General features: G+C 35.6%; 2 protein-coding genes across 2 annotated transcripts; one reads left to right on the forward strand and one right to left on the reverse strand.

The window, feature by feature from the left end:
* Window positions 1–1,591: 1,591 nt before the first annotated feature.
* LOC106060807 (uncharacterized) lies at window positions 1,592–4,659 on the reverse strand. Its single transcript, XM_013218811.2, has 2 exons — window positions 1,991–4,659; window positions 1,592–1,842 (listed from the first exon to the last, which is right to left on the reverse strand). Exons 1-2 carry the CDS (start codon window positions 4,196–4,198, stop codon window positions 1,648–1,650), a joined length of 2,403 nt encoding a protein of 800 aa, XP_013074265.2. The 5' UTR covers window positions 4,199–4,659; the 3' UTR covers window positions 1,592–1,647.
* A 13,701-nt stretch (window positions 4,660–18,360) lies between these two features.
* Window positions 18,361–26,118, forward strand: LOC106060607 (cysteine-rich motor neuron 1 protein-like). Its single transcript, XM_013218560.2, has 2 exons — window positions 18,361–18,522; window positions 23,196–26,118. The coding sequence occupies exons 1-2, from the start codon at window positions 18,471–18,473 to the stop codon at window positions 24,746–24,748; spliced, it is 1,605 nt and encodes a 534-aa protein (XP_013074014.2). The 5' UTR covers window positions 18,361–18,470; the 3' UTR covers window positions 24,749–26,118.
* Window positions 26,119–26,951: the final 833 nt, after the last annotated feature.

Below are 26,951 nucleotides of genomic sequence, written 5' to 3' on the forward strand. Positions count from 1 at the left end.
CGTGGTCTGCGTCTGTCCTCGGCAGCGGATTTCATTTTCGTCTCAAATGTGTATCCTGCGGCCTTTGTGAGTGACCTCTAGCTGTCTCGTTCTGAGGCCGCATGCAACCAGGTGCTCTCTTCTATGTCAGCTTAAGCAAGTTGGCGCCTAAGCTGGTCTTTAAAGCGTTTCCATGGGGCAAATCTGTTACGTCGACTACCTTTTAGCACACGAAAGAAGACTACTTTTAGCATACATTCGTCCCCCATACGAGATACGTGCCCTGCCCAGCGTAACCGTCGGACCATAAGAAGCCCCTCTAACTGTCCATACAGGCCTTCGCAAGGACATCGCTGTTACGATTATAACACCCCTCCCCAACACACACATGCTTTTGGCCGTTGAATTCTAATATCACTTTTACTTATGCGTCCCTCTCCCTGCCCTACATCCCACAACAAAAAAAAGTTAGTACTACGGACAATGTAAGACTTTTCTTTGACTTCTCAATTTCATATAGAAATATTCAATAGAATCTATCATACACTTTTCAGACTTTATATATATATATATATATATATATATATATTGCTTAAGTTTATCATATAAAGCAAGCACATATGGTTTTTTGGATATAAAAAAAATATTTCAACCATCTTAGAGGAACAAAAAATGCATTTTCCTAATGCCCATTTGAAAATTTGAATTCATCCTCTACATTCCCCACACTACATTTATTTTGATATTGTGTCCTTTAAAAAAAAATAGAAATATCAAATTGATTGTTTAATATAATGTCTTTAAAAAAGCGGAAAAAAATGATTGAGGAAAAATAACGTAAAAGCTGCTGACTCATTGAGATTTAGATTTTCACATACACACAACATCCCTATTGTCGGGCCCTTCTGTTCTGGAGATCCTGTGGCAATATTCCCACCTGCCCTCCCCCAAATCCGATCCTGTGTGGGCGCATTTGATATAGATTTTATGTGTGCGACTTAATCATAAGAATGTTTTTATAATATACTAGTCGACCTGCGGCGTAACATACGCGCTATTTTGCAAGGCCGGCCTTTTGCAACCTATGCAACCTAGTAAAAAATGAATAAAATGCAAAGACGAATGCATTTTCTAATACAAACTCTTAATTTTCACTTATTATTCGCATCCCTACTCAAGTGAATATTACTTGCTCTCCCTTCCCTTCTTTTATTTTCGCCGCTAAAGTTACGTGGGGTATCTCTAGTCCGACTTGCAGAAATAAAAGAGTGATCTTTCCATGACTTCTTGGTGGTGTCAGGAATGGTTGAGCCACGAAGAGAATTATATATATAGATAGATGGTTGATCTGAACTAGGAGTAAACCAATATAACACGTTATACACATTGATCTGTTGCTTATTTTCATAAGTTTTAAAAGAAATACAAAAAACACTTATGTTTATCTAAAAAGGCATGATTTTTTTCTTTTAAAATTTAGGAAAAAAATATTTCAGAAATAGATCTAGGATTATACAATAATAACAATAATAATTAAAAAACAACAACAACAAAGGAACGTTAAAAAACCATAAACATTTGCACATGACATGTATGGAAATAAAATTTTAAGCATTTTTGAATTAGTTTAATGTAACATTTCAAAATTATAAGTTAAAATTTCTTGGTTTAACTAGGGGAAGTGTATTCTGCAACACAATAGGCCGGGAATAATCCTTTTCTCTTTTTCTTGAGCCTTCCAACACTATAGCTGCCGTAGCACAAATCGCTTGCCTGCGTTTCTGTTTCACAGCGTTGCCGAATGATTTGCCCCTTTCGGAAGCTTAGCTGCCCAGGTAGAGTACCTCTGAAGTCCATAACAGCCTGTGTTTTGTTCCAAACGAACAATTATTTTAATGACAAAAATGTATATTCAGTTCCTAATCAAATAAACACACACACACACAAATAATTAAACGTTAATTAAATAAAAACATAACTTCTAAGATCTAAGAATTAAAAATTTCCTGACCTGTACTAATTTGTAGCCTTGTTTTTGATCATGTTTGCTGGTCCAATTGATTTTTTGCAAAAGCTGTCTTGCTCCTACTGACTTATATTTGTTATGTTTGGGTAAGTGGACGTGATCAGTATGATTTTCTGACTTCTCAACTGTTTCTGACTTATCGGCTTTATGAAATTCGTTGGGTGGTCCTTGGATAGCTGACATCGTCATAAGGTATCCAGGCTGTCCGCGCTCTATATCATTGCAGATGCTAAATGCAACTGTATCTAATTTTTTCCCCGACACTTTGTTCATATACTCAAGTCTTCCATCTTTTGGAGTGCACACTGGCGTCCATTTTGGATACGGCGTTGTGTCCGCGTTATTTGTACACGGACTTTCCTGTCTTGAACGCTGACTTGCTCTAGCAGCCGTACGGAGCATTGGTCTTTTACTTGACGAAGCCCCTGACACACCTGGGCTTAGAGAACTAGGCTTTCGTTTGATCTCAGGTGTACTGAGTCCCTTGATGTGACTGGACTCTGTTGTTGAATGCTGTGCAGTTATTTTGTTCTGCTCCACACAGGGAGCTGCCTGTACGCTTTTCTTTTTAATCACCCTGTTAAGTTCACGTTTCTTTGTGTTAAAGTCAGCCCAGCAATACCCATCTTCAAACCTGGGGTATATATTTGACTTGAGAGAGGAGGATTTCTCCATTCTCGAACGCCAAGTCATACGTTTGTATCCCGGATGATTGCTCTCTTTGACTCTAGCAGCGACGTTAAATTTAAAGCATGATTCAGACTCAAGCGATTCATCATCAGTGAATTCTTGCCAAGATAGATCCGACCATAATATTTCAGACGTGTCCATATTGCTTGTATTTTCAACTGAATGTTTCTTTTCTTTGCCAGCCTCAACAGTTTCCAACAAAGACGCCTTTTTTTCTTCATTGGAAGATCGGACGTTGGAGAAAATAATATCCGATTGATCATCGCTTTGAACAATGTCTACTACAGTTGACGAATCGCCCCTCTTAAAGGAAGGCGTTTCAGCCAATGTAACAGCATCTGAAGATGATGTGTTCTCCTGTTGTGTTTCGTTTCGAGACTCCTGTAAGTCGTGTAACTGGCTATCCTTTTCACTGGAAGTTTCCAAATCAGTATCATTTTCCAAGTCTTTGGTAGAAACATTTTCAAGTGAAGAGGCAATTATATAGGATTTTGTGTTAATTAATTCAGCTTCAGAGTTTTTGGTCTGAGACACTTCGGTTTCTGCCTTGGAAGTATTAATAATTCCATGATCTTGTGGGGACCCTATTACATTTTCGTTATGGGTAGTTAATGAAGTCCCATTGGGGGAATCTAAATCCATCGATGAATGTTGATTGAAGACCTCGCCGTTCATTGACTGCTGACTGTTTTTTCTACTGTCTTTTTCTAACAACCTCGTTAATTCGGATATAGTGTACGATACCGACTTGCAATCCTCATCACTCAAACTAGTCGAAACGATTCCATCTTCGTCTGAACTTTTATATTTGTTTACCTGAGACTGACTGGTGGCTGCTTCTTCTACGTCTTTACCAGTTTTTGTAGCAGGTATCTGTTCAGCCTGAACCTGATGCGCGCAGATGCACGTTCTTTGTGTGGATGGCATCGTGTCCACTAAACGCTCTGGACTGTTGCAGTGGTCGCATACAGCCTTATTAGGTCGATTGGCGTTGCCTTTTGTCTTTCTGCAAGTATGCGATGAATCAACTGCATTCATTTCAAGACTATGACGTGAAGGTTTCGAGGAAATAATGTATTTGCTATCATAAGTAACAAAAGGGGAAACACCCAACCATTGTCTATAAGGTCGCTCTTTCTTAACTGACTGACCTGTAGCGACCGTTTTCTTGGTTGTTGCAGGGAAGCGCGATCGACTTCTTTTTCGCGCGACTCCTGGCATAACACCTGGAGTCCATGTGCATTTGGATCTTGCATTTTGAAGCTTCGGTTGTTTGCTATCGTTGGATTTACTTGATTTGGCTTGTTCATTCTCTTCATTGGGAGCCAGCTTCTTTTGGAGAAACTCAATATTAGCTGACATCCTTACTCGCCGCCTCTCTGAGGCAGGGGCTTCACTTCCATCATTGCATTTACCTTTCTCGAAAATCTGTTTGACTGCCTTGACCTGCGTATTTTTTTCTTTATCATTTACAATACTTTCTGAAGAGTTGTCTTTGGACATTTTTTATTTTTAGTATTAGTCAAAACTTAAATAATTACTTCTAAGGCGGGATTTAGGCGGCAAAGTGTTAGGTGACCCCAGGCCGTAGCTGTAAATTCCTAAGTAAAATGTTATCTTCGGAATCCGTAAAGACTATTACTAGTTTAATTCAAACATATTCATCAGTTCAAAATAATCTAGATTCTAGACTAGATGAATTCTAGATTGAAGATCTAGATCATTATCATCATAGATGTAGAATCTAGAATCTAGACTATGAATTGGTTGTTTACATTTTCTTATTCCTTCCTTAGACTTGTTTGTTTTTACCTTATGATACTCTAATACAGACGTTGAATTATTTTTATTTTATATAATTTGTTTCGACCATAATAGTTGTTATGGTTTTATTTTTGTTGGGGTGGGGTTGGAAGAGATGATAAATCTTCCAGGAATTTTTGTTATTGTTTATTTTTCTCCATGCCGCACTACATTTTTATATGTGCTAATCTGTGCATGAGACGGGGAAAATCGCAAATTATTTTTAATCGCTCTTTTTTTCCCCTTTAAGTTTCACTATTGTTTTTTTTTAAACGATAAATTATTTTCCATTTCTATGTTTGAGTAACTTGTTGGACGAAGAAGAAATCTTCTACCAGTAATAAATATTTATATTCTCTGGGAAGGAAAGCGCTCACAAGGCGGACAAAGAAAACGCTTTAGGGATACCCTCAAAGCTTCTTTGAAAGCGTTCAGCATAAACCAAGCCACCTGGGAGACAGAAGCACATGACAGAGCATCATGGCGTCGCGCTGTGAAAACTGGCACACAAATTGCTGAGGAAAAGAGAACAGCGCTGGCAGAAGAAAAGCGCCAGAGAAGAAAAGCAAGGCCCACGACACTAGCTCCAGCTGGAATAACCTGCCCAGTGTGCAGCCGATCATTCCGGACTCACATACGTCTCACCAGTCACACGAGGAGGCTCAAAACTCCAGTGAAAAGCCCTCAGCCCCCTGGATGACAAAAGTGGTCATCATCGTACCACGATGAACGAACTAGGCCCTATATATATTAAGTTTATTGAAATTATGTAATTAAATGAAATGAATCGACGTGGTCTTGATTTGTCTTTCATTTCTTGGCCTTCCATATTATAGTCTGGCAGCTTGAAATAACAGTAGCTAACACCGACACTCACAGAAGTATTGTTTCAGAAGTCATCCAATAAAATCCTTTCAATCCCAAAGATACCGTGAATGGACATCCCCTCGACGTGGTAGACCACGTTCCATATTTGGGAAGCATGGTATCCAATGACGTAAGACTTCCATAACAAGTTAACCAAGAAGTGGACCACGAGGGGTGAGACCGAATGTGAAGAATGGGCAGAGTTCACGTGGGCTTGATGGCTCCAGCGTTGTTGAAAAGGATTGGTCTGGGAATATTAACATTTTAGCTAGCCTCGAACAAAAAAAAAAAAAAAAAGCAAAATATATAACATTAGGCCTATATTAAAACAAGATTACAAAGAGAGTTTGTGTTACACAAACTCAGAGGCGGCCCCCGTCGAAGTCGGATCCCTGTCGGATCTGCATATTCGCAAATAATATTCAAGAGGTGATTTAATTTTGATGTAAAATGTTTTACACGTTTCGGATGTTCCTTCAGAGTTGAAGATAATTACTTCCTAGTCCAAACCTCCCGCAGGACGACGGGGGATGGGAGCGGGCAGGGTTTGAACCCTGGGCCATCCATAAATCTGAACGACAGTCCAGCGCGCAAACCGCACGACCAGGCAGCCATCCGATGGTCAAAAGTAATAATGTTTCAAAGATTCATTTGCCGTAAATTTAAATTTAAATTTAATAAAAAAATAGTAGATTAGTTTTAGTATATTAAAACATTACAATATTGATCAAAACGTTTGGAAATGAAAATCTACACTTTTTTTTTTACACTTTAAGTTTAGAAATTGAAATTCTACATCTTAATCTAGTCTATTTTAGTCTAAACTAGATCTAGAAATTCTAGATCTAGACTCTAAAATAATTTTAATTAGAATATAAATCCAGATCTAGATATACTGTAATAAAAATCTACATCTAGTTTAAAAAATCTAGATTAGATCTAAATCAAGATATCATTCCTTTTTTAAACGCGAGTCACATAACGAGGCTTAATAAACATTACTATACCGAGTTCTTTTTTCATTTCATTTGAAGAATTAATTCCATATAACGTCAGAGGAAAAAAAACACTACGTCACACGGCCTAGCTAGACTAAAAATCGCCTTCATCTATAAGAGCCATTTATCGAGTGTTCATAGACATTGGTGCACCGAGTGCGTTCTTTTAGCATTTCATTTAAAGAATTCATTCCATATGACGTCAAAGGAAAAAAAAACACTACGTCACACGGCCTAGCTAGAATAAAAATCGCCTTCATCATTACGAGCCTTTTATCGAGTGTTCATAGACATTGGTGCACCGAGTGCGTTCTTTTAGCATTTCATTTAAAGAATTCATTCCATGTGACGTCAAAGGAAAAAAAACACTACGTCACACGGCTTAGTTAGACTAAAATATGTTTTCATTAATACAAGCAATTTTTTCGAGGGTTAATAGACATTGGTGCACCGAGTGCGTTCTTTTAACATTACATTTAAAGAGTCCATTCATATGACGTCAAAGAAAAAAAATTCCATTACCTCACAATAGGCTAGTACCGGTACCATAAAAAAAAATGTCTTTATTTACACGAGATATTTAACGAGGGTTCATAGACATTGGTGCACTGAGTTCTAATAGATATTATTTAAAAAGGATCAAAGCCACATTGTTTTTGCGTTTTGTCTGTCAGTCGGTCTGTCCGTTATCTTGATATAAAAAAAACAACTAAAAGTTATTAAAAATTGATTAACCTTTATTTTACGTTTCAAAACATCGCAATAATTTTTAGGTATGAACACAATTGAAAAGTTTATATAATAGATTGTTCCGGATGTTTGTATAAATAGTAAAAGAAAAAGATAATTTCAGATAAATGTATTACCGTTAATTAAATTTTTTGGATGGTCTCGTATAAAAATTAGATGTACTACAGCCACGTGGAGAGATTTTCATACCTTACTTTGGTGTTTGGATTCTGTTTTCCTTAAAAATCGGAACATAATATTAACGATAATTAGATTTTTTAATGTTTTAGGTAGAAAGTTAAATATACTGTAAGAGAGTAGTGAGTTAAAATATTTTTCATAAAAATCCGTAAAAACATTATTTCGTAAATGAGAAGATTATTTGTTTATTAATTAGAAGAGGGAGTTCAAACAATTATTTGGCGTTAGTAGATTTTTAAATAAATTCGGAAATTTCTGGCGACGATTTGTAAGAAACAAAATCCGGAACGTTCTTTATCGATTACAAAACTTCTATGTTATGTTTTACAAGAAAATTAAATGTCTAAAAAGTAATTTTCAGTAATCAATTCTAGTAAATTACTTTTTTTAAAAGCCTTATGCGATTTCAAACAATCATTAGGCATAATTCATGTTTTATAAAACAATATCCGGAACATTTTTACACTTAATGAAATATAAGTCAGTATAGAGATTATGATTTAGCATTAATATGCTATTTACATAAAAAACGGAACAACATATTATTGATAATGTGTTTTTGCAACGTTTAAGCATGGAAATTGAATGTAATATAAGTTAGAAGAGCAAACAAACATTTGTTGGCGTTGATTAGTTTTGCACAAAAAAATCCGGAACAATCAATTTTAGATACTTAAAACTATTGAGATGTTATGGGAGGAACATTAAAGGGTAAATCAGATTTTCAATAGCTTTTAGAGTTCTAGTTTTTTAAATCTAATCGTGACGGACAGACCGACCAACAGACTAAACGCACAAAAATAAGCTTCTTTTATTCGGATGGGGGCACTAAACAAAAAATAAATAAAATCTGATTTTTAAAAAAAGTTTAAGGAATTGGCACCTGACCATGTTGCGACGTTACGCTACTGCACGAAAATCGCTGCATAAAAAGTCCATTTAAAAAAATGTGCGTGATATTTACATACAAAGTGCATTATTAGTCTTTATAAACAAACAGAAATGTTTTCTTTTAATTTTAGCAGCTAGTTGACCAGAAAAAACGTCTTTAACTATTATTTGTATTTGTTGTAAACATTTCCTGTACATTTTAAAAATATATTTGACTTAGTGATACTGAAAATACACAAAAATTGTCCATCTTTGTTAGCATATTGTAACATTGCCTCCCTTACATGTACGTAATTGTTTTAGAATTGGTGTATTTTTATGAAAAAATCGCTTGCATAATTAATTTTATAAATTAAACGGTTTGCTTTTAGAAAACCAAAAGTAGCCGTTGCACCTAAACTTTTCAAGCCGGATTTAATGATGAAATAATATTTTTCATATCTCTTCTAGTTTTCGAGATCTGAGTGTGACAGACGGACAGACGGACATTTTGCACAAACCTAATAGCGGCTTTTTCCACTTACGGGGGCCGCTAAAAAAAGCAAAACTGTACATTTACAACAAATATTTCAATACTGTAAGGTTTATTTCCCCTTTTTAAATAAAGAAAATTATTTACCCCTTATCAATTAATAAATTGATTTATTTTTCTAGTGATTCATGTTTTGTTAGCGACAATGAATGGAAAGTGGAAGAAATAACTTGTAAAAAAAAAGTGTACTTGACAGAGACACAAAATGAGTTGATATAAACTTTGTAATAAAATATAACACAGCAGCGAGTCTAGTCGGGTATTTTCCCCCAACGAAAATAAAGATACGGGGCGAGTCCCTCCTCCCCCCCCCCCCCCAATTTTTAATGACTTTATTCTACAGAGAATTGTGGGTACATCACATAGGGCTATAAATAACGTGAGGGACGTCCTTGAGCAAATAACACAAAAGTGTCATCAGGATTTCCCATTTCCTATTTGTTTTGATCGCTTTGCAGAAGCAAAGCAATCCCTAGCTCTCGTTCACACGTATACCTGTCAGAGCAGGATTCAAGTAAGTCGAGGCTCTGGTCAGCAATTTTTGTGTGCAGTCCGCCACCATCCTTCGAAGACTTCAATGAAAATGCACTTTATTTATTTAGTAAAAAGTTAAATATTATTTTTTTTAAACCCGCTATTATTGAATGAATTAATCATGTAATAATTTTAAATAGAACGAGACTAACAACAGCGGCGTAGCTAGGGTGAGGGGAGGAGGGGGGAGAATTGGAAAATTTCCCCGGGCCCCCACCTGAGGGGGCGTCAAAGGAGTGTTTTTTTTTACATTAAATATTACGCAAAATGTAGAGGCCCCCAAAGAGGTCAAACCCAGGGCCCCCAAATTATGACTAATTCCTAGATACGCCCCTGACTAACAATATTCAATTTGTGAGTTTCGAAAAGTTTTTATTAATTATTTTTGTTTAGCGGAGCTTTCAGTGCGCAAGGTCCAATCACTTTTGTGGACTTGTTGGGGGAGGTGGTTTGTCTATTCAAAAGCAACTTAACAAAAAAAAAGTTGTTGGAGTCAGCATTTCAACTTGAGCCTACATGATGGGAGGCTGACGTTTTTTGCTACTGAGGTATTCAAGTACCGGGGAATTTATAAAAGAAAGACGGTCGACAAATCTTGCGTGGTGAAACAAAAACTAATTACGACTAATTAATATTTTTGATTGATTCATATGTTGTCATCGACAATGAATAATTGCGCAAAGTTTCAATTTGACCCGAGAATGGCAAGGGGGAGAACTAACGTGTACAAGATTTTGACGGTGATAAAAAAGCGAAAGTTGAACGTGTGGTTGAACAGATAAAATGATATATTACTGGAAGACAACTTGAAACTCAAAGCTTTTCAGACGCTGAGAGTATGTAGCCTCTTTGGATCCTTCCCAGTCCAACAGAGAGAGTTAAGACAACGCCAATGATAAGCCAGTGTTGATGATAGGACAGGATCAATGATAACACAGGGCTAACGATAATACAACGTTAATGATAAGCCATTGTTGATGATAGGACAATGCAAATGGTAGCAGAGGGCTAACGATAATACAACGCCAATGATAAGACAATATCTTTAACAAGATAGAGTACAGGATAAGAAAGACAATGTTAATGATAACACAAAGCTAATGATAAAACGATGTCAGTGATAGGACAAGGTCAATGATATGACAAGGTCGATGATAAGCCCTGATCTATGATAGGACATGGTCAATGATAGGACAAGGTCAATGATAGGACATGGTTAATGATAGAACAAGACCAAAGATATACAGGAAGTGATTTTTAGGTCAAGCTTTGTCAAATTTTAAAAACATTAAAGGTTAAAAAAAGTGACGGACATATTATATAGATTTCTTTGCTTCTTGAAGACACTTATATATACAATTTAATTTTCCTTTCTAAGCAGATTTATATGTCATTAATATCCAAAATGTTTGTAGCCTGATCTAAACACATTTTTCTGGGTTTAAATATCTGAAATTTTGTAATAAGGATATAGTACGACATATCTGTAATCTTACGTTTAGGTCACATATTAATAGTCCCACATAGACTATTGTTATGGGAAGAACATCGTACATTGAAATATCCAGGATTCACAAATTCATATATAGCTTTCGAATATTAATTCAAATTACTTCCCTTTTAATGATATTTAGCTGGTTAAGCAATAAAAATAAATGTAGCGAATAAATTTTAAAAAATGCTTAAAAAAAACAACAACTTTTAAGAGTAATTGTATTAGTTAGTTTTGATCAGTCATGTAATTAAATTTGTAATAGATCCAGACTAACAATATAAATTTGTGCAATTAGAAATATTTTCACCAATTGTTTTTGTTTAGCGCGATTTCAGGCTTTTACCTTTCTCAAAGCGCTATGATCCAATCACTTGTCTGGACCAGTCCGGAAAGGGGAGGGTATCTATGTGAATGTTACAATGATCGTTTAATAAATGCAGAAAAAAAAACTTGGACGACCTATAATAAAACCAAGGGCTAAAGCCACTTCAAGGGGACTAATTCAACTTATACCACCACTTCTGTCTAGTACGATTTCTTTCCCTTGTTCGATACCAAACAAAATAATAAATTACCAATAGTTATTTACCTAATTTTTAAAAATTGATTCTTGTGTTGTCAGGTAAAATAAATAATTGTGCAAAATTGCAACTTGATCCGAGATTGGATGTCGAAGAAATAACGTGGACAAGCCCTTTTTGCTTGAAAGACAGACTGAATGAGTTGATATAATCTTTGTAATAATGAATCTAAATTAACGGTTTTGATTAATTGTTTTTTTTTTTTTTTTTTACTAATTATTAGTTTACCCTTTACTAAAACAAATTGCTGTTTAGAATTATGAGAAGCTGAATACATTTCGAACTTTCTTCCGAGACAAAGAGATATAGGCCTACGCAATGTTGCTTTGAGCGAACTAAAAGAACCAGTGACTCGTAATTTATGCAGATCACTTTTTATGAATAATGAACAATATTGACTGTTTATGCAACTGCTATTCTTTCAAGTTATTCACTTGCGAAAACCAATATATTACATTAGGATTAGATAGATCGCATCATAAGTTCAAACAAAATACCTTTTTTTTTTTTTGCGACTCTCTCTAATCTCCAGGATTTAGGATATGATCTCTAAGGTAAACAAGTTCGCGTGTCACTATCATACCTTTAACCTACTGGAGGTGATTTATTGCATTTTCTTTTCTTTTGTACTTCGGCGCACATTCTTTAGTCGCTGTAAACTGGGATGTGGTTGAGAACTTAGACCTACATTGAACAGAGGGGCGTGGTGGCCGAGGGAAAATGTCGTCAGCTTCCGAACTGATGGTCTCAGACTCGAAAACATAGTGAGTACCTGAGGTAAGTCGGAATGTCAGTGTGCTGGCCACAAAGCATCCTTGTTAAACATTGGCAGAAACCTAAAAATGAATGATCATCGATTCCACATTTTCGGTAATGGCGTCCATTTTTAAAAAAGCAGTTCATTTGGCTTATACAATGAAACCATTCCTTCTGTCTAGAGAAAGCCTTATTTATCAATCTAAAATCTAAGGCTTATTGTGAGACGTTTTAATTTGCAACACTGGGCTGAGTGAACTATTCATGTTGATCAATTTTATTGCGCTACTTTCAAAGAATTTTATAGCTTTTATCTTTACTGGATTCGTGTTTGTGGATAACCTTTAAACAGCCAAGAAACCTCTGTCTTTGTCACGACTGTCCATTAAACAAGCTTAAAATCTTATCTTATCTTATAAAATACAGACGTTACTTCCTACTTTTGTTCCAATACCCAGGTCAATCTAATCATGCATGGTATTAAATGACTTAAATTCTGACAAGTTATTGGTTTTCCTGGCTGACTAAGGCAACCCATTCCATGCTCTAATAGCACTAGGGAAGAAGGAGCTTTTGTATACATTTGCCTTAGCAGCATATGTAACAAGGAATGTGCCTTTATTTTTGTGTCTTTCTGAGTAATTTATTAGGTTTTGTTTTTGTATTTGAAGATTATGGTTCAGTGTTTAATGTATAATTGCTTCTTTAAAGTCTTCTATCCGAAGGGTTTCTAAAAGATAGCAATGGATAGCATAAATTGCGACAGTAAAACACAATCAACCATACCATATATCTCCATATATCTTCTCTACGAGTAGGTCTAATTATAAGTTAAATAAATTCAGACTTATATAAAATCTACATTGCTATAATAAGAAGAATACATTCATGATTTTGTATTATTCTTATTTACCTTTTTTTTTTTGTAAAAAGCACTTTGTATTTGACAATATTCTGACATTGTAGACTAGATCTGAGTCACCTGACCATAATCTTTTTATAAGTGCTATAAATGCTTGGAGCCTCCAGAAGATTGTAACTAAATACTGACTTCATTAGTTGTATCATCAACACATTACTTAGATGTCAACAAGAAGTGTGCTTTCTTTAACTCTTTCTCTACTAATTGACGATGACAACGTCGATTTGACCCCATTAAATTAAATTCATTTTTGGTTTATGAACATTAATTTGCAATGTGTATAAAGAGCATGCAATCCTCTTTACTTCTATACCAAATATAAACATTTTCTTATAACAAACAAACAAGTTATTGAAGTTTAATCAAAACAGGATAGTGAAATACAAATGAGCAATATGAATTATTCCATTGGAACATGGAAAATAAGGAGGAAGAGTTAAGTTAGGAGCCGACTCAAGTTCCGACGGTTTTCTGAATTTAGGCTAAGCTAGGAGAAAATGTCTTATTGTGTTTAAACTTAATGAACTTGACAACAAAGTTCTTAGCAGTTTTACATTATTTTAAAACGTTATATATTGAATAAAGAAAGACCAATCTTCACTAAATGCTACTTCTTCGCCTTATGGCTCGTGGGAAAATGACGATGAATGGCGTCATAGTCAACTTACTTAGATACCAATTAAACTTAAAACTTCTCAAAATTTTAATGTCGGCAGCACTTGGGTTTTAATTTTTTCTAAGTGTTGTCGTACAATTAAGACATTCTTGTTCCTTAGGGCGCAGTGGCGCATTATATCCGGCTCGGTTTCCTGAAGTGACACTTGACGGAGCATCAAGCAGCTCGAGGTCACGTCAAACGACTCACGTAGACCAGCGTGTGAAGTGAAATTATCCGATAGGTCGACCCCGTTGAACTGCTCACCTAGTGAACTTGTACAAAGTGCACAGTAGACTAGCAAAGTTTGTGGGTCTCAAAACATTTCGTCCGCTAAACATTTCAACATTTTTCTATTAGTGTTTCAAGAAAAGAGTAAAGTTTCCCTTTCAGACCATGCAGTCTATAGAGCTGATGATGTAAACAAATGACATCTGTTTCCCGCATTAACGAGGGTGTCATGTGGCCAGCATAACGGCCAACCGCTATTACTTTTCCCCAAGTAATGTCAGGTACTCATTAGAGCTGGGTGGACTCAGAGCCACCCGAAAGATCCCGAAATTGAAAATCCTAGTTTTCTCCAGGATTCGAACCCGGGAACCCACGTTTCGGAAGCCAAGCGCTTTACCACTCAGCCACCGTGCCTCCAATTAATGTTTAGAATGACATAATAAATTATTATACTTGCAAAGTTAATATCAACTCACTCTTGTCTATCTGCTAAAAAGTTTGTACACGTTATTTCTCCCACACCCATTCTTAGATAAAGTTGAAATTTAGCACAGTTATTCATAGGCATAGACAAGACTCGAATAAAAAAAAATAACCAATTAGTCAATTAGGTAATTAATTATTTTGTGTGATACCAATAAGGAATATTATACCTGTAGTATTCACATATATGGCTAAATATGTATGGTTTGGTTCCCTTAAATAATTGTATTCGTGATTTCTTCCACACCCATTCTCGGATCAAGTTGAAACTTCAAACAATTATTTATTGTACCAAACAAAACAATTATTTCTTGCACTTAGCAAAACTTCAATCAATAAAAAAATTGTAATTAATTATTTTTGTTTGATATCGATTAAGAGAAGAAGCTTCTACATTATTGAGATATGTAGCAGTAAGTGCGGAGTTCTTCATCATAAATAAACAATTTTTTAAAAAGGATTTTTATATTTTGTTTTTATTTCAGTGAATCTTAAAGCATATTATAAACTTGTATAAAAAAAAAAAGAGTACCCATTTCAGACCTTGCGATCTATAGGGTAGATGACTTAAAGGTTACATATTTTTTATGTACGACTGTAACGAGGGTGTCACGTGGCCAATACAACGACCAACTACCACCAGACTACTGAGAGGTACCCATTAGAGTTGGGTGGACTAAAAATCCTGAAATTAAAATCCGGTCTTCACCGAGATTCAAACCCAAAACTCTTAGGTTCGGAAGCAAAGAGCGTTACGACTCTGCCACAACGCCCCACAAATACATGACATAGGCCTAATCAGTTTTCATGATCAGTTTTCTACAAGAAGAACTGAAGAAGAATGAAGAATTAAATACACCGAGATATGAGCCATACAAATGTTCTTCTTCTTTCTTCTCATTTGTAATGTTGGAGGGTTCAGACTAGTAAGTCCATATCTGATATAAACTGTGCAGTTGTTTCCAGATCAGTCAGTTCTCCATATAGTCTTTCCTCTGTTTCGGGGCCAGTGTCTTGTTCTCTTGATATAATATGCAGCTTTGAAAATGAATGAATAGCTAAAGAGTTGAGCCCTACATCTGTGTTGCCTTTTAAACGCCAGTTTAGTCAAACTCCATATTTGACTGTTTAACGTCATTTAGCCATGACATAAAGCTGTATTAATCTTCCATCTTTTCACATTTTCCATTGGCCACCTAGATCAAGCCCTCATTGGCTGTATATGTTCTAATTATGTACGTTCACCTGTTACCTATCAGTGATGTCGAAATGGTAAATATTTGAGGACCAAAAGTAGGTCTATGTTCACAGCTTACGCCAACAAACAGGCCGAGATTGTTCTTTTTGTTCGTCGTAGGTATAGAGATAACGATATTCACAACAAAAAAAAAAACAACAACCCAACAATCATAAATCAAATACCGACTAGTGTCATATTAAATACATGTATTTCCTGTTCGAATTCACTCTTTCCTTATTGACTTAACTGTTATGTTTTCACTGTTCTATCAAGATGGTCTAATTCGAATGCAATAAAGACCTCTTTTTAATTGTCTTAAGAATCGAGTCGAATACTTGTGATACTCTAGTGGCCTTTCTGGACAGCTTCTATATCTGGAAGGGATGCATGCAGATGTCATTTGTGACATCCCTGTTACGGAAGGCTCGTATCCCATGGCGCCCGGGTTAGAGGCAAGGCTGAAGGCCGATCACATAATTCCTCCATTTTCCTTCTCTGAACCACTTAAGGAACCTTGTGTGGATAGTGGCATGCTTGTTGGGTCTCTTTTCCATCCTAGCCAGTGCAATCGCCTCGATGCTAAGGCACCCCAACGGGGGTTCTGTTTTGCTTTCGTGCTGGCCTAATCTTTTCCTCTAACGACTGTTTCTACCCGGCGCAAAGATAAAGCTGAGAAGAATTGTGTGGAACGAAGACTCAAAATTCGTTATTAAATGAGCTTAAAAGAAGCGAAATTATACGCTAAATTATCACGAAGGAAATTGTACCTGAACACAGTGATTCACCAACATAAAACAAGACAAATAGAAATAATACTTTTTTTTTAAAGAAAGCTTATATTAATTGTATTTCTATCAATTAGTTTGGATCAGTCATGTAATCACATTTGTAATAGATTTTTTTCATCTAGAATCTAGACTAACAATAATAAATCTGCGATTAGAAATACTTGTACCAATAGTTTTTGTTTAGGCCTATCCAAATTTCATTCATTAGATTTCTCAATGCGCTGTGATCTTATCAGTTGTCTGGACCAGTTGGGAGAAGGGGTGGGGGAAAGAAAGAAGGGTATCTGGGTAGATTTTGACCGTAAACACTTTTTCTTTAATGGATTTGAAATTACCAGCCCTGTCAAGTACAATTTCTTTCCCTTTTTTTGACACCAAACAAAACTATCAATACCAATAGTTAATTAACTAATTGGTGTGTTTTTTTCTATTGATTCTTACATTGTCAGATGCAAGAAATAATTGTGCAAAATTTCAACCTTATCCAAGAATGAGTGTGGGAGAAATAACGTGTACAGTCTTTTTATCAGACAGACAGAGTGAGTTGATTTAAGCTTTGTAAAAGTTGAATAACCCAAAGACCCAATAAACATTGTGCTCATTCAAATAGATTGATTCCTATCCAGTGCCGGACTTAGGCCACTGCAATCTATGCGGTCGCAGTGGGCCCCGCACTTTCATAGGCCTCGCACTAATTCTAGGTGTAAATTATTACATTTAAAACATACTTATATATAATAACATGTTTTGTGCAGTTTCCTGATTATCCAGGGGCTAGTGGAAATCTCTTACAATTGCAAAATATGCCAAAAGGCTCTGGAAATCTCCTGAAATTAAAACTCTCCTGAAAACTCATAAAAATCTCCTGAAACTCATAAAAATCTCCTGAAAACTCATAAAAATCTCTTGCAAAATAGACATAATTGTCCTTTTGGGGTGCCAATCCTACACGCGATTAAAACAAAAGAAAAAAGGCATTGTCAACTGGTCGTGCGGTTTGCTCGCTGGACTGTCGTTCGGATTTATCGACGGTCGAGGGTTCAAACCCTGCCCGCTCCCATCCCCCGTCGTCCTGCGGGAGGTTTGGACTAGGAAGTAAACTATCTTCAACTCTGAAGGAACATCCGAATTATGTAAAACATTTTACAAACAACAAACAAACATTTAATAAAAAATTATTGTAAAGACGAATGTATTTTATAATACGAAATCTTAATGTTGACATTATGCTTATCCCTACCCTGACTAAGCCCCGCGCAATCCGTTTCGCATAGGGCCCCGCATTAGCTAGGACCGGCCCTGTTCCTATCCTCCCTCCGAATTCAATAGAGCAGCAGAAAATTCGACTTGATATGGACGTCAAATTAATAGCATGCCCCATTGTACTTCTTTCAAACAGAATTATTTTAAAAAAAAGACAACTGTCAAAAGTAAGGGAAAAAAAAAACAAATATTTCTATAAGCAATCTTTTAAAATTCTGTCAAAAGCATATTTTGACATGCTTTTTGTTTCGTATGAATGATCTAATGCTTTAAATATTTTAAGCAGCATCTTTCGTTTTTTATTTCTCTCTCTCTCTCTCTCTCTCTCTGTGAACTTATTTAGTACTCTTTCTTTGAAGTAAGTCTCACGCTCTCCTCCCCTTTCCCTATCTCATACTTTCTCCTTTCTCAACATTTCCTACTGCATAGCACAACAATGATAGCAAGTCATAATTCAGAATCTGTAAGTCTAGTGCATGCCTTGGAAAGTTTTGTTACATTTAAAATAAAAACGAAAGAAAACAAAAACGTAAAGCCACTTTACGGAAACAGCCATTTAAAAAAAATAACGAACTTATTGTGTGACCTTACCGTGACGTAATAACGGGCACATCCTGGTTTCCCAACCTAATTATGGATTTTTTTCACCACGCGTGGGAGCATTCCCATTGGATGAAATACTATATAAGTTGCAGCCCTTTCTGAGGGAACAGTATGAAGATTTACCTATCTTGTCTGGCTCAAGATAAAATCATCATTTTACTGAAAGATTTCTCGCCAAAGTTTCTAGCATCGAGCCCTTCACTATGCTCTACAAGTTTCTTGTTCTATTTGCTCTTAGTGGATCAACCATTGCTGGTAAGGCTTTGAAGTCTTTAAAGATAATTATTATCTCCTTTTTTTGTTTTCTAATTAATAGCAGTTTTGTATAAATAAATCTAGATCTCTTCAGTTCTTACACGAATCCTCCCAACAGGCAGGGGCGTAGCTAGGAATTTCCCATCATTTGGAGGCCCGGGGGGCTTGACCTCATTTTGCGTAATATTTAATGTAAAAAACACTCAGGTGGGGGCCAGAGGGGGTTTTCAAATTCTGCCACCTCCTCATCCACCCTAGCTACGCAACTGCCAACAGGGATCCACAGACTTGTGGCCGTGGCAATTCATTTGTGAAATGTGAAAATATATGAACAACAACATAAAGTATAAAGTAAAGTAAAGTTTCCCTTTCAGACCTTGCTATCTATGGGGCAGATCAAATGATGTTTAAGACAACGACCAACCGCCTTTACTTTCCCCAACTTAAGTCAGGTACCCATTAGAGTTGGGTTGACTCATGGACGCACTAAAAATCACAAAAATCAAAATACCAGCCTTAATCGAGATTCGAACCAAGGAACTCTGGTTTGGAAGCCGAGCGCTTAACCACTCAGCCACCGCGCCCCCTACATAAAGTATTGAATTACTTTTAAGTTTTAGTGTTTTATTTTCAGTCTAAAAGCTTTAAACTGTAATTAACTCGTGAATAAATACAAAAGGGCATATTAAGAAAACTCTGAAGATATATATAAATACATATAGAGTTACGTAAGCTATTAAGATCTATGTTTAAAATGTTTACTTTTGACAGCTGAGACATTTGTAGGATCGATAGAGCTTTTGCGTCTCGATTAAATCTCTTTTCATTATATCAAGCCAAAGGCGATGTTCTCAGTCATTGATCCTGGTTGTTAAAAATTGGGGTAATTGACTCCAGCTGCATGTGTGAGCAAAGTTTGGGACACCTCCTTATCTTCCGTATTTTTTTGGAGTGGGGGGAAGGGAAAGATAATGTTTTTATTTAGTAGCTGCTAGAAAAAACTAAATATGATGTTTACATACTTTTTAAAGCATCAAGCGAGCTGAATAATTGTACTCTCTAAATAGAAAGTATAATTTGCTTGGGAGTATGCTAGAGAAATTACTTACATTTTAGTTTCTCATAATTTTATAGACTTTACAGGCGTGTAGCATAGCGTTGTATAGTTAGGGTCAGGACCGTTTGCTTGGTGCAAAAACATTATTTCAAACTGACTAGGATCCCATTAATATCATAGGGGTTTGAGACGGCAAAAAAAAAAAAGATTTTTTTACTATATACCACCTTCTTTTCATTCCTATACCCCCTTGACTTGATGTCAGAAGTAATATTCTAAGATTTGGACATAAAAGAAAAGTTTTTAGCAGTAGCTTTTGAGATTGAGAAACGTTTAAGTCTTAGTCTTTGAAATTTAAAAAGAAGAAATTTAAAGACTCTGATTTAGAAAGATAATAAAACGACATTTTTAAAGTCTAACAAAGAGTTAGAGACAGAAGATAATATAAGGCTTGTTTTTGAAAGTACCACGAAGACAGTTCTGGGATATCGGACATAAATCGAAATTATACGATTTTTTAAATACATTTCAAGGAAGATGAAGATTCGACTTTTGTTTGTAACTAAAAAAATTCTTCTCCTATTTGTATGTTTTTTGTGGCCTTCTGTTTGATCAAGACATGAAGTGGGAGTTAGTAAAGACTATAAGGTTACAGCAATTCGCTCTAACGTTAGGTTTAAGAGTGGTGACATCTACAGCGACAAACCATGTAGGCGTACATTGGGTTCAAGTTTGAACCGGTAATAAAAGACTACTTGTACAGCCCTACAACTAGAACATGGATTATGCTTTAAATAGCACAGAGAAATTAACCGAGGGGTCAAGGCCCATGTTTTCGTAATACGTCACGCATCTTTGTTAATCTAGCGCACGTTAAAACATCATTACAAGAGAAGCTCATACTTAAACACCATACTTAAACACCATACTTAAACACCATACTTAAACATAGTTCTATATTTAGAAAAACAAAAAGGGGGTGTGGCGTGTGAAGGTACATGTCAGGTAAAATAGTCGTCATCGGTTGTGTAGGGCCTACTTCACTGCTTCCAGGGTTTTTCTTTTTAGGAGGGTATATCTATACATAACGCCATTTAAGCTTATTCTCTTTGTTTGAGTTTGAGTTTTAACAGGCTTGAGTTTGAGTTTTGAGTTTTTGGCACATCGGCACAATTTAGGCCATGTCGTGCCCGTAATCCTTCAAGGATTACTCTCCTTTACAAGAGCTAAATTCCATACAGTTAAATCATTAAAAACAGGCTTGACTTTGGGTTAATTGACTTTGAAAGGTACTTTGACATAATATAATTATTGGTTCATTAAAACCCTGTCAGGGTAATAAAGAAATGTTTCAGTATAGTGAAATAAGCCTATGACGTCCGCGAAAAGACGGCGGTGTCAAGTTATTTTCCCTTGACGTCATTCGTAACACTCTCATTCTTAAAAAGATGTGGAGCCAAAATTAATTTTACGATATTTAAGCATTTTCAAACTAAACTGTCGGTCGACTTCGAGTTTTCCCCATGTGGCCAAAAAAGTATGAGATCTTTTTTCTCATTTATATACATATATCTTGAATTTTTAACGACAATCGTTAAAGTCGTTTTCAAAATACAATTTTTTAAATATATATACCAACATACAAGAACAACTCGTATGAGAGTATAGGATACGGATACATGGACATTTTCATCAATGGCGGATAACGTTTTGGTGTTTCCGGTAAAGAGAATATAGACAATGTGGATTATCTACAGCTTTTTCAGATTTACTAGCATTATATTTTTTGCGCACTATTTTAGCGGCCGCCGAAAAAGGGATAGACGCAATTAGTTTTTGTGTGGTCTATGTGTCTGTCCGTCCGTCGTCCGTCCCGTTTAGATCTCGTAAACTAGAAAAGTTCTTGAAAATCAGACATCATGATATTTTAGACCCTTCAAAGTCCTGATGCAACTGCTACTTTTTCTTTTCTAAAAGCGAAAAATTAAATTTAAAAAATCAACTATGCAAGCAGATTATTCATAAAGTTAAATAAGTTATCTCATAGTAACTACTAGATCTACATTTACCAAAAAAAACAACTTTTTTTTTAAAGAGAAAAAAATCTATTTAAATATACATATAAGTGGAACGTAATTTAAAACAACAATTATAAGTAGTTGATGGCAACAGCACGTGAGCTGTAGTGTGACGCGATAAAAACAGTACACTTCAGTTAATTAAAGGAATTTGTTTTTTTTTTACGGAAAGGTTGTTTTTTTTTTTTTAGTCTTTGTATAAGAAATTTACAAAATAATTAGATCAATTAGATAATTATTATTAGATATCAGTTAGGCCAGGTTCACATATAACTTCACATGCTCTTTCACCTATCCTTTGGTCTGCTGGACCGCTGGGGCACCGCACAAGATCTGTCAACCTTCTTTTTCCATTCTTCTATGTCATTTGCCTTTGATAGAATGTCATTCTGATATTCTTTCTGAAAATATTCAAAACCTGCCTTTTTATCTGCCGGGGGCTGATTTTGAGTTTGTGTTTTTACACAAACTGTCTTTGTAACTGTTTAATCAAATTTCTATGCTCTTTCATTTATAGCACAACAACTTATTTTAGAATATTTTGACATTGTTTCGTTTATCTTCAAATCGCTCACAAAAAAATTTTTTTTTTCATTATTTTTCCTCCACACTTCACCATATTGTTTTGTTCTTTTATTTATGTTATTGTATTTTATGACTTGAAGAAAGTGCTACGGATCTTTTCAAAGGAAAGATAACTGTAAAAAAAAATTGTCATGAAAATCCGCATAAGCTGGCACATTTAAAAAAATGTTTTGAGAATTATTTAGTCCTACGGATCTACCAGCTGTTTAAATTGGCTAGTTTTCAATTGAATGACAATGGAAAAATTATGTTTTTTTTTATTTCTTCGCATTATAGTAATGATATATACTATCGTCCTACATTATTCTCTACTGTTTATACATATATTATGTTTTTATATTTTACATACGTCCCACTAATGTTACATATTTATAGTTTTAAAAAATTCAAATCAGTCAAATCCATTATCCAGGCGATTTGTTCTAAATATACAACGTGATAAGTAAACATTACATGTCAAAATCTATACATCACCTGCTTGTCAGCAGCTTTTATGAACGCAATGGGAGTTCACTCCCCTTGAAGGCTGACTAAGGCCGCAGGTGTTTTACATAATGGGACAACATGTCAACATGTTCAAACTTATCTTCATCTCATTATAAATCTAAATCACTATAAAAAAAATAACAATACAGAATAATCCTTTTATATTAAAATATACGAGTAAAACCTTTTTTTTTAATCTTAAGAGAATTAATGATTAGATATTGTACGTAGCATCCAGCACAATTGTCCTTCCAAAATATTTTTTTTTTTTTGCATTAACAAATCAAAATTTTTTGTATGAAAAAGAAATGTAAATGTTACCCAAAATATATAAATAATGAAACTTTCAGAAACTTAGAACGTACAAATTCATAACAAAGGAATACGTTTTTCATTAAAAAATAATTAAACAAATTATTTTAGTTAGTAGCCTGCCACTAGAAATATAATTTCTTCTCTATTCCCAGACCTGCTCAGCCCACAATGTACAATTGCATGTCCGGAAGGAAAACTTCTAGACACAATCCGATGTCAATGTGTTGAGCCAGACTCCAGTGGAATACAATCCCCATGCCAGCCAGTGTTATGCAGAAAGTATTGTCCTAACGGCTGGGCCAAGGACGAGAGCGGATGTGACATATGTACTTGTAAAGAGGCACCCGTTTGTGCACCTGTCGTCTGCAAGATGCTCTGTCCCAATGGATGGGCTCAAGATGAAAATGGCTGCGACATTTGCCAATGCAAACGAGATGAGAAGGTCTGCACACCAGTTAGATGCAAAATGTTTTGCCCCAATGGGTGGGCTAAAGACGAAAGCGGCTGTGATATATGCAAATGTAAGCTTCCTTCTGATTGCCCCAAAGTGTTGTGCAAAATGCGTTGCCCGAACGGTTTTGAAAAAGATGACAATGGCTGTGAAATCTGCAAGTGCAAAAAATCACCTGTCTGCTCGCCAGTAGGATGCAAATTAGGTTGTCCTAACGGTTTTGAAAAGGATGACAATGGCTGTGAAATCTGCAAGTGCAAAAAATCACCTGTCTGCTCGCCAGTTAGATGCAAATTAGGTTGTCCTAACGGTTTTGAAAAGGATGACAATGGCTGTGAAATCTGCAAGTGCAAAAAATCACCTGTCTGCTCGCCAGTAAGATGCAAATTAGGTTGTCCCAACGGTTTTGAAAAGGATGACAATGGCTGTGAAATCTGCAAGTGCAAAAAATCACCTGTCTGCTCGCCAGTTAGATGCAAATTAGGTTGTCCTAACGGTTTTGAAAAGGATGACAATGGCTGTGAAATCTGCAAGTGCAAAAAATCACCTGTCTGCTCGCCAGTAAGATGCAAATTAGGTTGTCCTAACGGTTTTGAAAAGGATGACAATGGCTGTGAAATCTGCAAGTGCAAAAAATCACCTGTCTGCTCGCCAGTAAGATGCAAATTAGGTTGTCCCAACGGTTTTGAAAAGGATGACAATGGCTGTGAAATCTGCAAGTGCAAAGCCCCAACAACATGTTCACCAGTTATGTGCGAAATGTTTTGCTTAAATGGTTTTGAAATCGATTCCAACGGCTGCGAAATCTGCAAATGTAAGGCTAAGAAGGCATGTCCTCCTGTTATCTGTAAAATGGCTTGCCCTTACGGATGGGCAAAAGATGAAAGCGGATGTGAGATCTGCAAATGCAAGGAGGCTCCTAAACAATGCCAAGCAGTTTGCAAAAACAAATGTCCATACGGTAGAGTGTTTGACAACGACGGATGTCCGACTTGTCAGTGTAAGAGCGCTTCTACCACAGAACGTCCCAAGATCCCAACAGATTGTGGTCCTGTTTGCATGATAGCTTGTCTTTACGGAAATGTTTTGGATAAAAGAGGCTGCCCTACCTGCCAATGTAACAAGCCTCCTGTAGCTCCACCAGTCGACTGTGGACCGGTCTGTGATATATTCTGTCCCAACGGAAATGTTCTAGACGATCGAGGTTGTCCCACGTGTAGCTGCAAGCCAGGAGCTCCATTTTTAGTTTCGTAAAACGCTTTATGGTATTGCACTTGCCTAAATAAATCTTTCAAATTTCTGAAATTTTCACATGAAAAATAACTGTTTTTAAACCTTAATGCAGTTGTCATTATATAATTACGTCTTGGATAGTCTAGTTTCCCTGTTTCTGCGTTATTACTCATCTTCAATTTTGGTTTTGTGACAGTTTTCAATATGCTTTTTTAAAAATGTAGTGTTCATTTACATTAGAAAACTAGTTTTGCTTCTCAGTTGAAGCCGGTTGCTAAATTTGTGTTGCATAACACTAATAGTGCGTGTAAAAGAATATGAAAGAGAGACAGAGAGAGAGGGTGAAAGAGAGAGAGAGAGAAAGTGAGACAGAGAGATGAATTAAAGAAAGAAACAGAAGTAGGGTAAAAAAAGAATACGTTGATACAGAACGACTGAAGAAAAAGATTGTAAGAAAAAACTCGTGACATACTTGATGTTTTGGAAATGTGAAATATTCTCCAATTAATACAAAGCTTAAATCAACTCACTCTGTCAGTCGGTCTGGTAAAAAGTGTGTAGACATTATTTCTCCCACACCCATTCTTGGATCAAGGTGAAACTTCGCAAAATTATTCATTGACATAGACAAGACATGAATCACTTCAAAAAAAGTAACTAATTAGTCAATTGTTTTGTTTGATGTCAACAAGGGAATCTAATCATTCAGTATTCTCTTATAAGGCTTAATTTGTTGGGTTTAGTCCCCTTAAATAATTGTTAACGCTATTTCTCCTTCACGCATTCTCCGATGAAGTTGATACTTTAATCATTTATTTATTGTATTTAAGAAAACATGAGTCAATTAGTTATTGGTAATTAGTTATGTTGTTTTATGTTGAATAAGGGAAATAACTTGTACATTATTGATATATATATATTTAAGAGCTGAGTTCTTTCACTTTAGATAAACTTTTTTAAAAAATGATTTTAAAAATATTTTTCTTGTTACTATATGGTTGAAATCCAATGATCATTGTGTCGCACATGTTGAATGCTGTTGAAAGAATCTCAATGATCACCGATATTACAACATATCATACGTACAGCCCCAGCTGTCAGCCTTTGATTCTTGTTACATTTACTTTCTTTGTTATTTTTAATAATGTTAAAATGTTAATGTAGTTTAAATACATTATGTAAAACTTTGAAACTGCTTGACTGAAAATTGTTTGAACCTTTATGTGTGTAAACTTTCGGCATTATAATATGAATTTATTTAGATATATAAATTATTGTAGGCTTATCTGAAAGAGAAAGTAAAAAAAAAAAGTATTGATTTCTTTATTTAGCATTAACTACAATCAATGTCTGGCACTTTTTCAAAGCAAATAAACGTTTTACAAAGCTGATTTTTGAAATTTGCTTTTTAGTCAATATGATATTTACTTTGTATATATACATGGATTTAAGTTTGTTGTGTGTTGTTTGCAAAGGTTATATCAACAATTTGTTTATAAATTACCAACACTGATTCTTCTGTTATGAAAGACGGTGGAACTGATGAAACAGAGCCAGCTTTAGGTAATTGGAGGCCTAGCCCAAGTGAAATAGGTGGCCTCAATGAAATAGAAAAAGAAAAAGATCGAAAATTAAAATTATGCGAGAAATTAAAGACTTCCTGCATCTATACTATATCTAAATTAACAAATAAAATAAATTCATATAGCGCTATTCCCGTAGCATTCCGTATGGCATTTTGAATCCTTGTAGAGACTTAGAGCTTGGCTAGTAGACGAGGCATAGAGTTCTGCTGTTTCAGATTTGATCCAAGTCTCGTATTTTTTTCTCATATTTTTTGTTTAATCCAATCGGAGGCCCTACGTGGCTGCCTAGTTTGTCTATGCTTAAAGCCGGACCTAGACGAATATATGAGAAATCACATTAATGAAGCAAGGTTTGCCTTTACCACTCTCCAAACAATCTGGCGCTCCAAATCACTGTCTCTACATAACAAGATCCGAATCACAAATATTAAGTCGGTTCTATCGCTCCGAGACATGGAGAGTCACGAAAACAGATATGGAAATACTCAAGACAGATGCCTTTGTCAGATATTGGGAATTAGATTTCCTTGTGGGAGAGAACCAAGCAAAAACCCATGGCCCAAGATATTAAGAAGAAAAAGTAGAGCTAGATAAGACAGAGCCTGCAAAAACTTCTACCAACGCTGCAGGCAAGAACT

Source organism: Biomphalaria glabrata, chromosome 5 (assembly GCF_947242115.1).
Source record: "Biomphalaria glabrata chromosome 5, xgBioGlab47.1, whole genome shotgun sequence".
NCBI lineage: Eukaryota > Metazoa > Mollusca > Gastropoda > Planorbidae > Biomphalaria > Biomphalaria glabrata.

What these genes read in the sequence shown, in the direction of transcription:
- LOC106060807 (XM_013218811.2), bottom strand. Translation starts at nt 4,198, where the DNA reads ATGTCCAAAGACAACTCTTCAGAAAGTATTGTAAATGATAAAGAAAAA. An exon ending in AAGGCTACAAATTAGTACAG is followed by an intron (nt 1,843 to 1,990) that starts GTCAGGAAATTT and finishes AACAAAACACAG; the next exon opens with GCTGTTATGGACTTCAGAGG.
- LOC106060607 (XM_013218560.2), top strand. Translation starts at nt 18,471, where the DNA reads ATGCTCTACAAGTTTCTTGTTCTATTTGCTCTTAGTGGATCAACCATT. An exon ending in TAGTGGATCAACCATTGCTG is followed by an intron (nt 18,523 to 23,195) that starts GTAAGGCTTTGA and finishes CTCTATTCCCAG; the next exon opens with ACCTGCTCAGCCCACAATGT.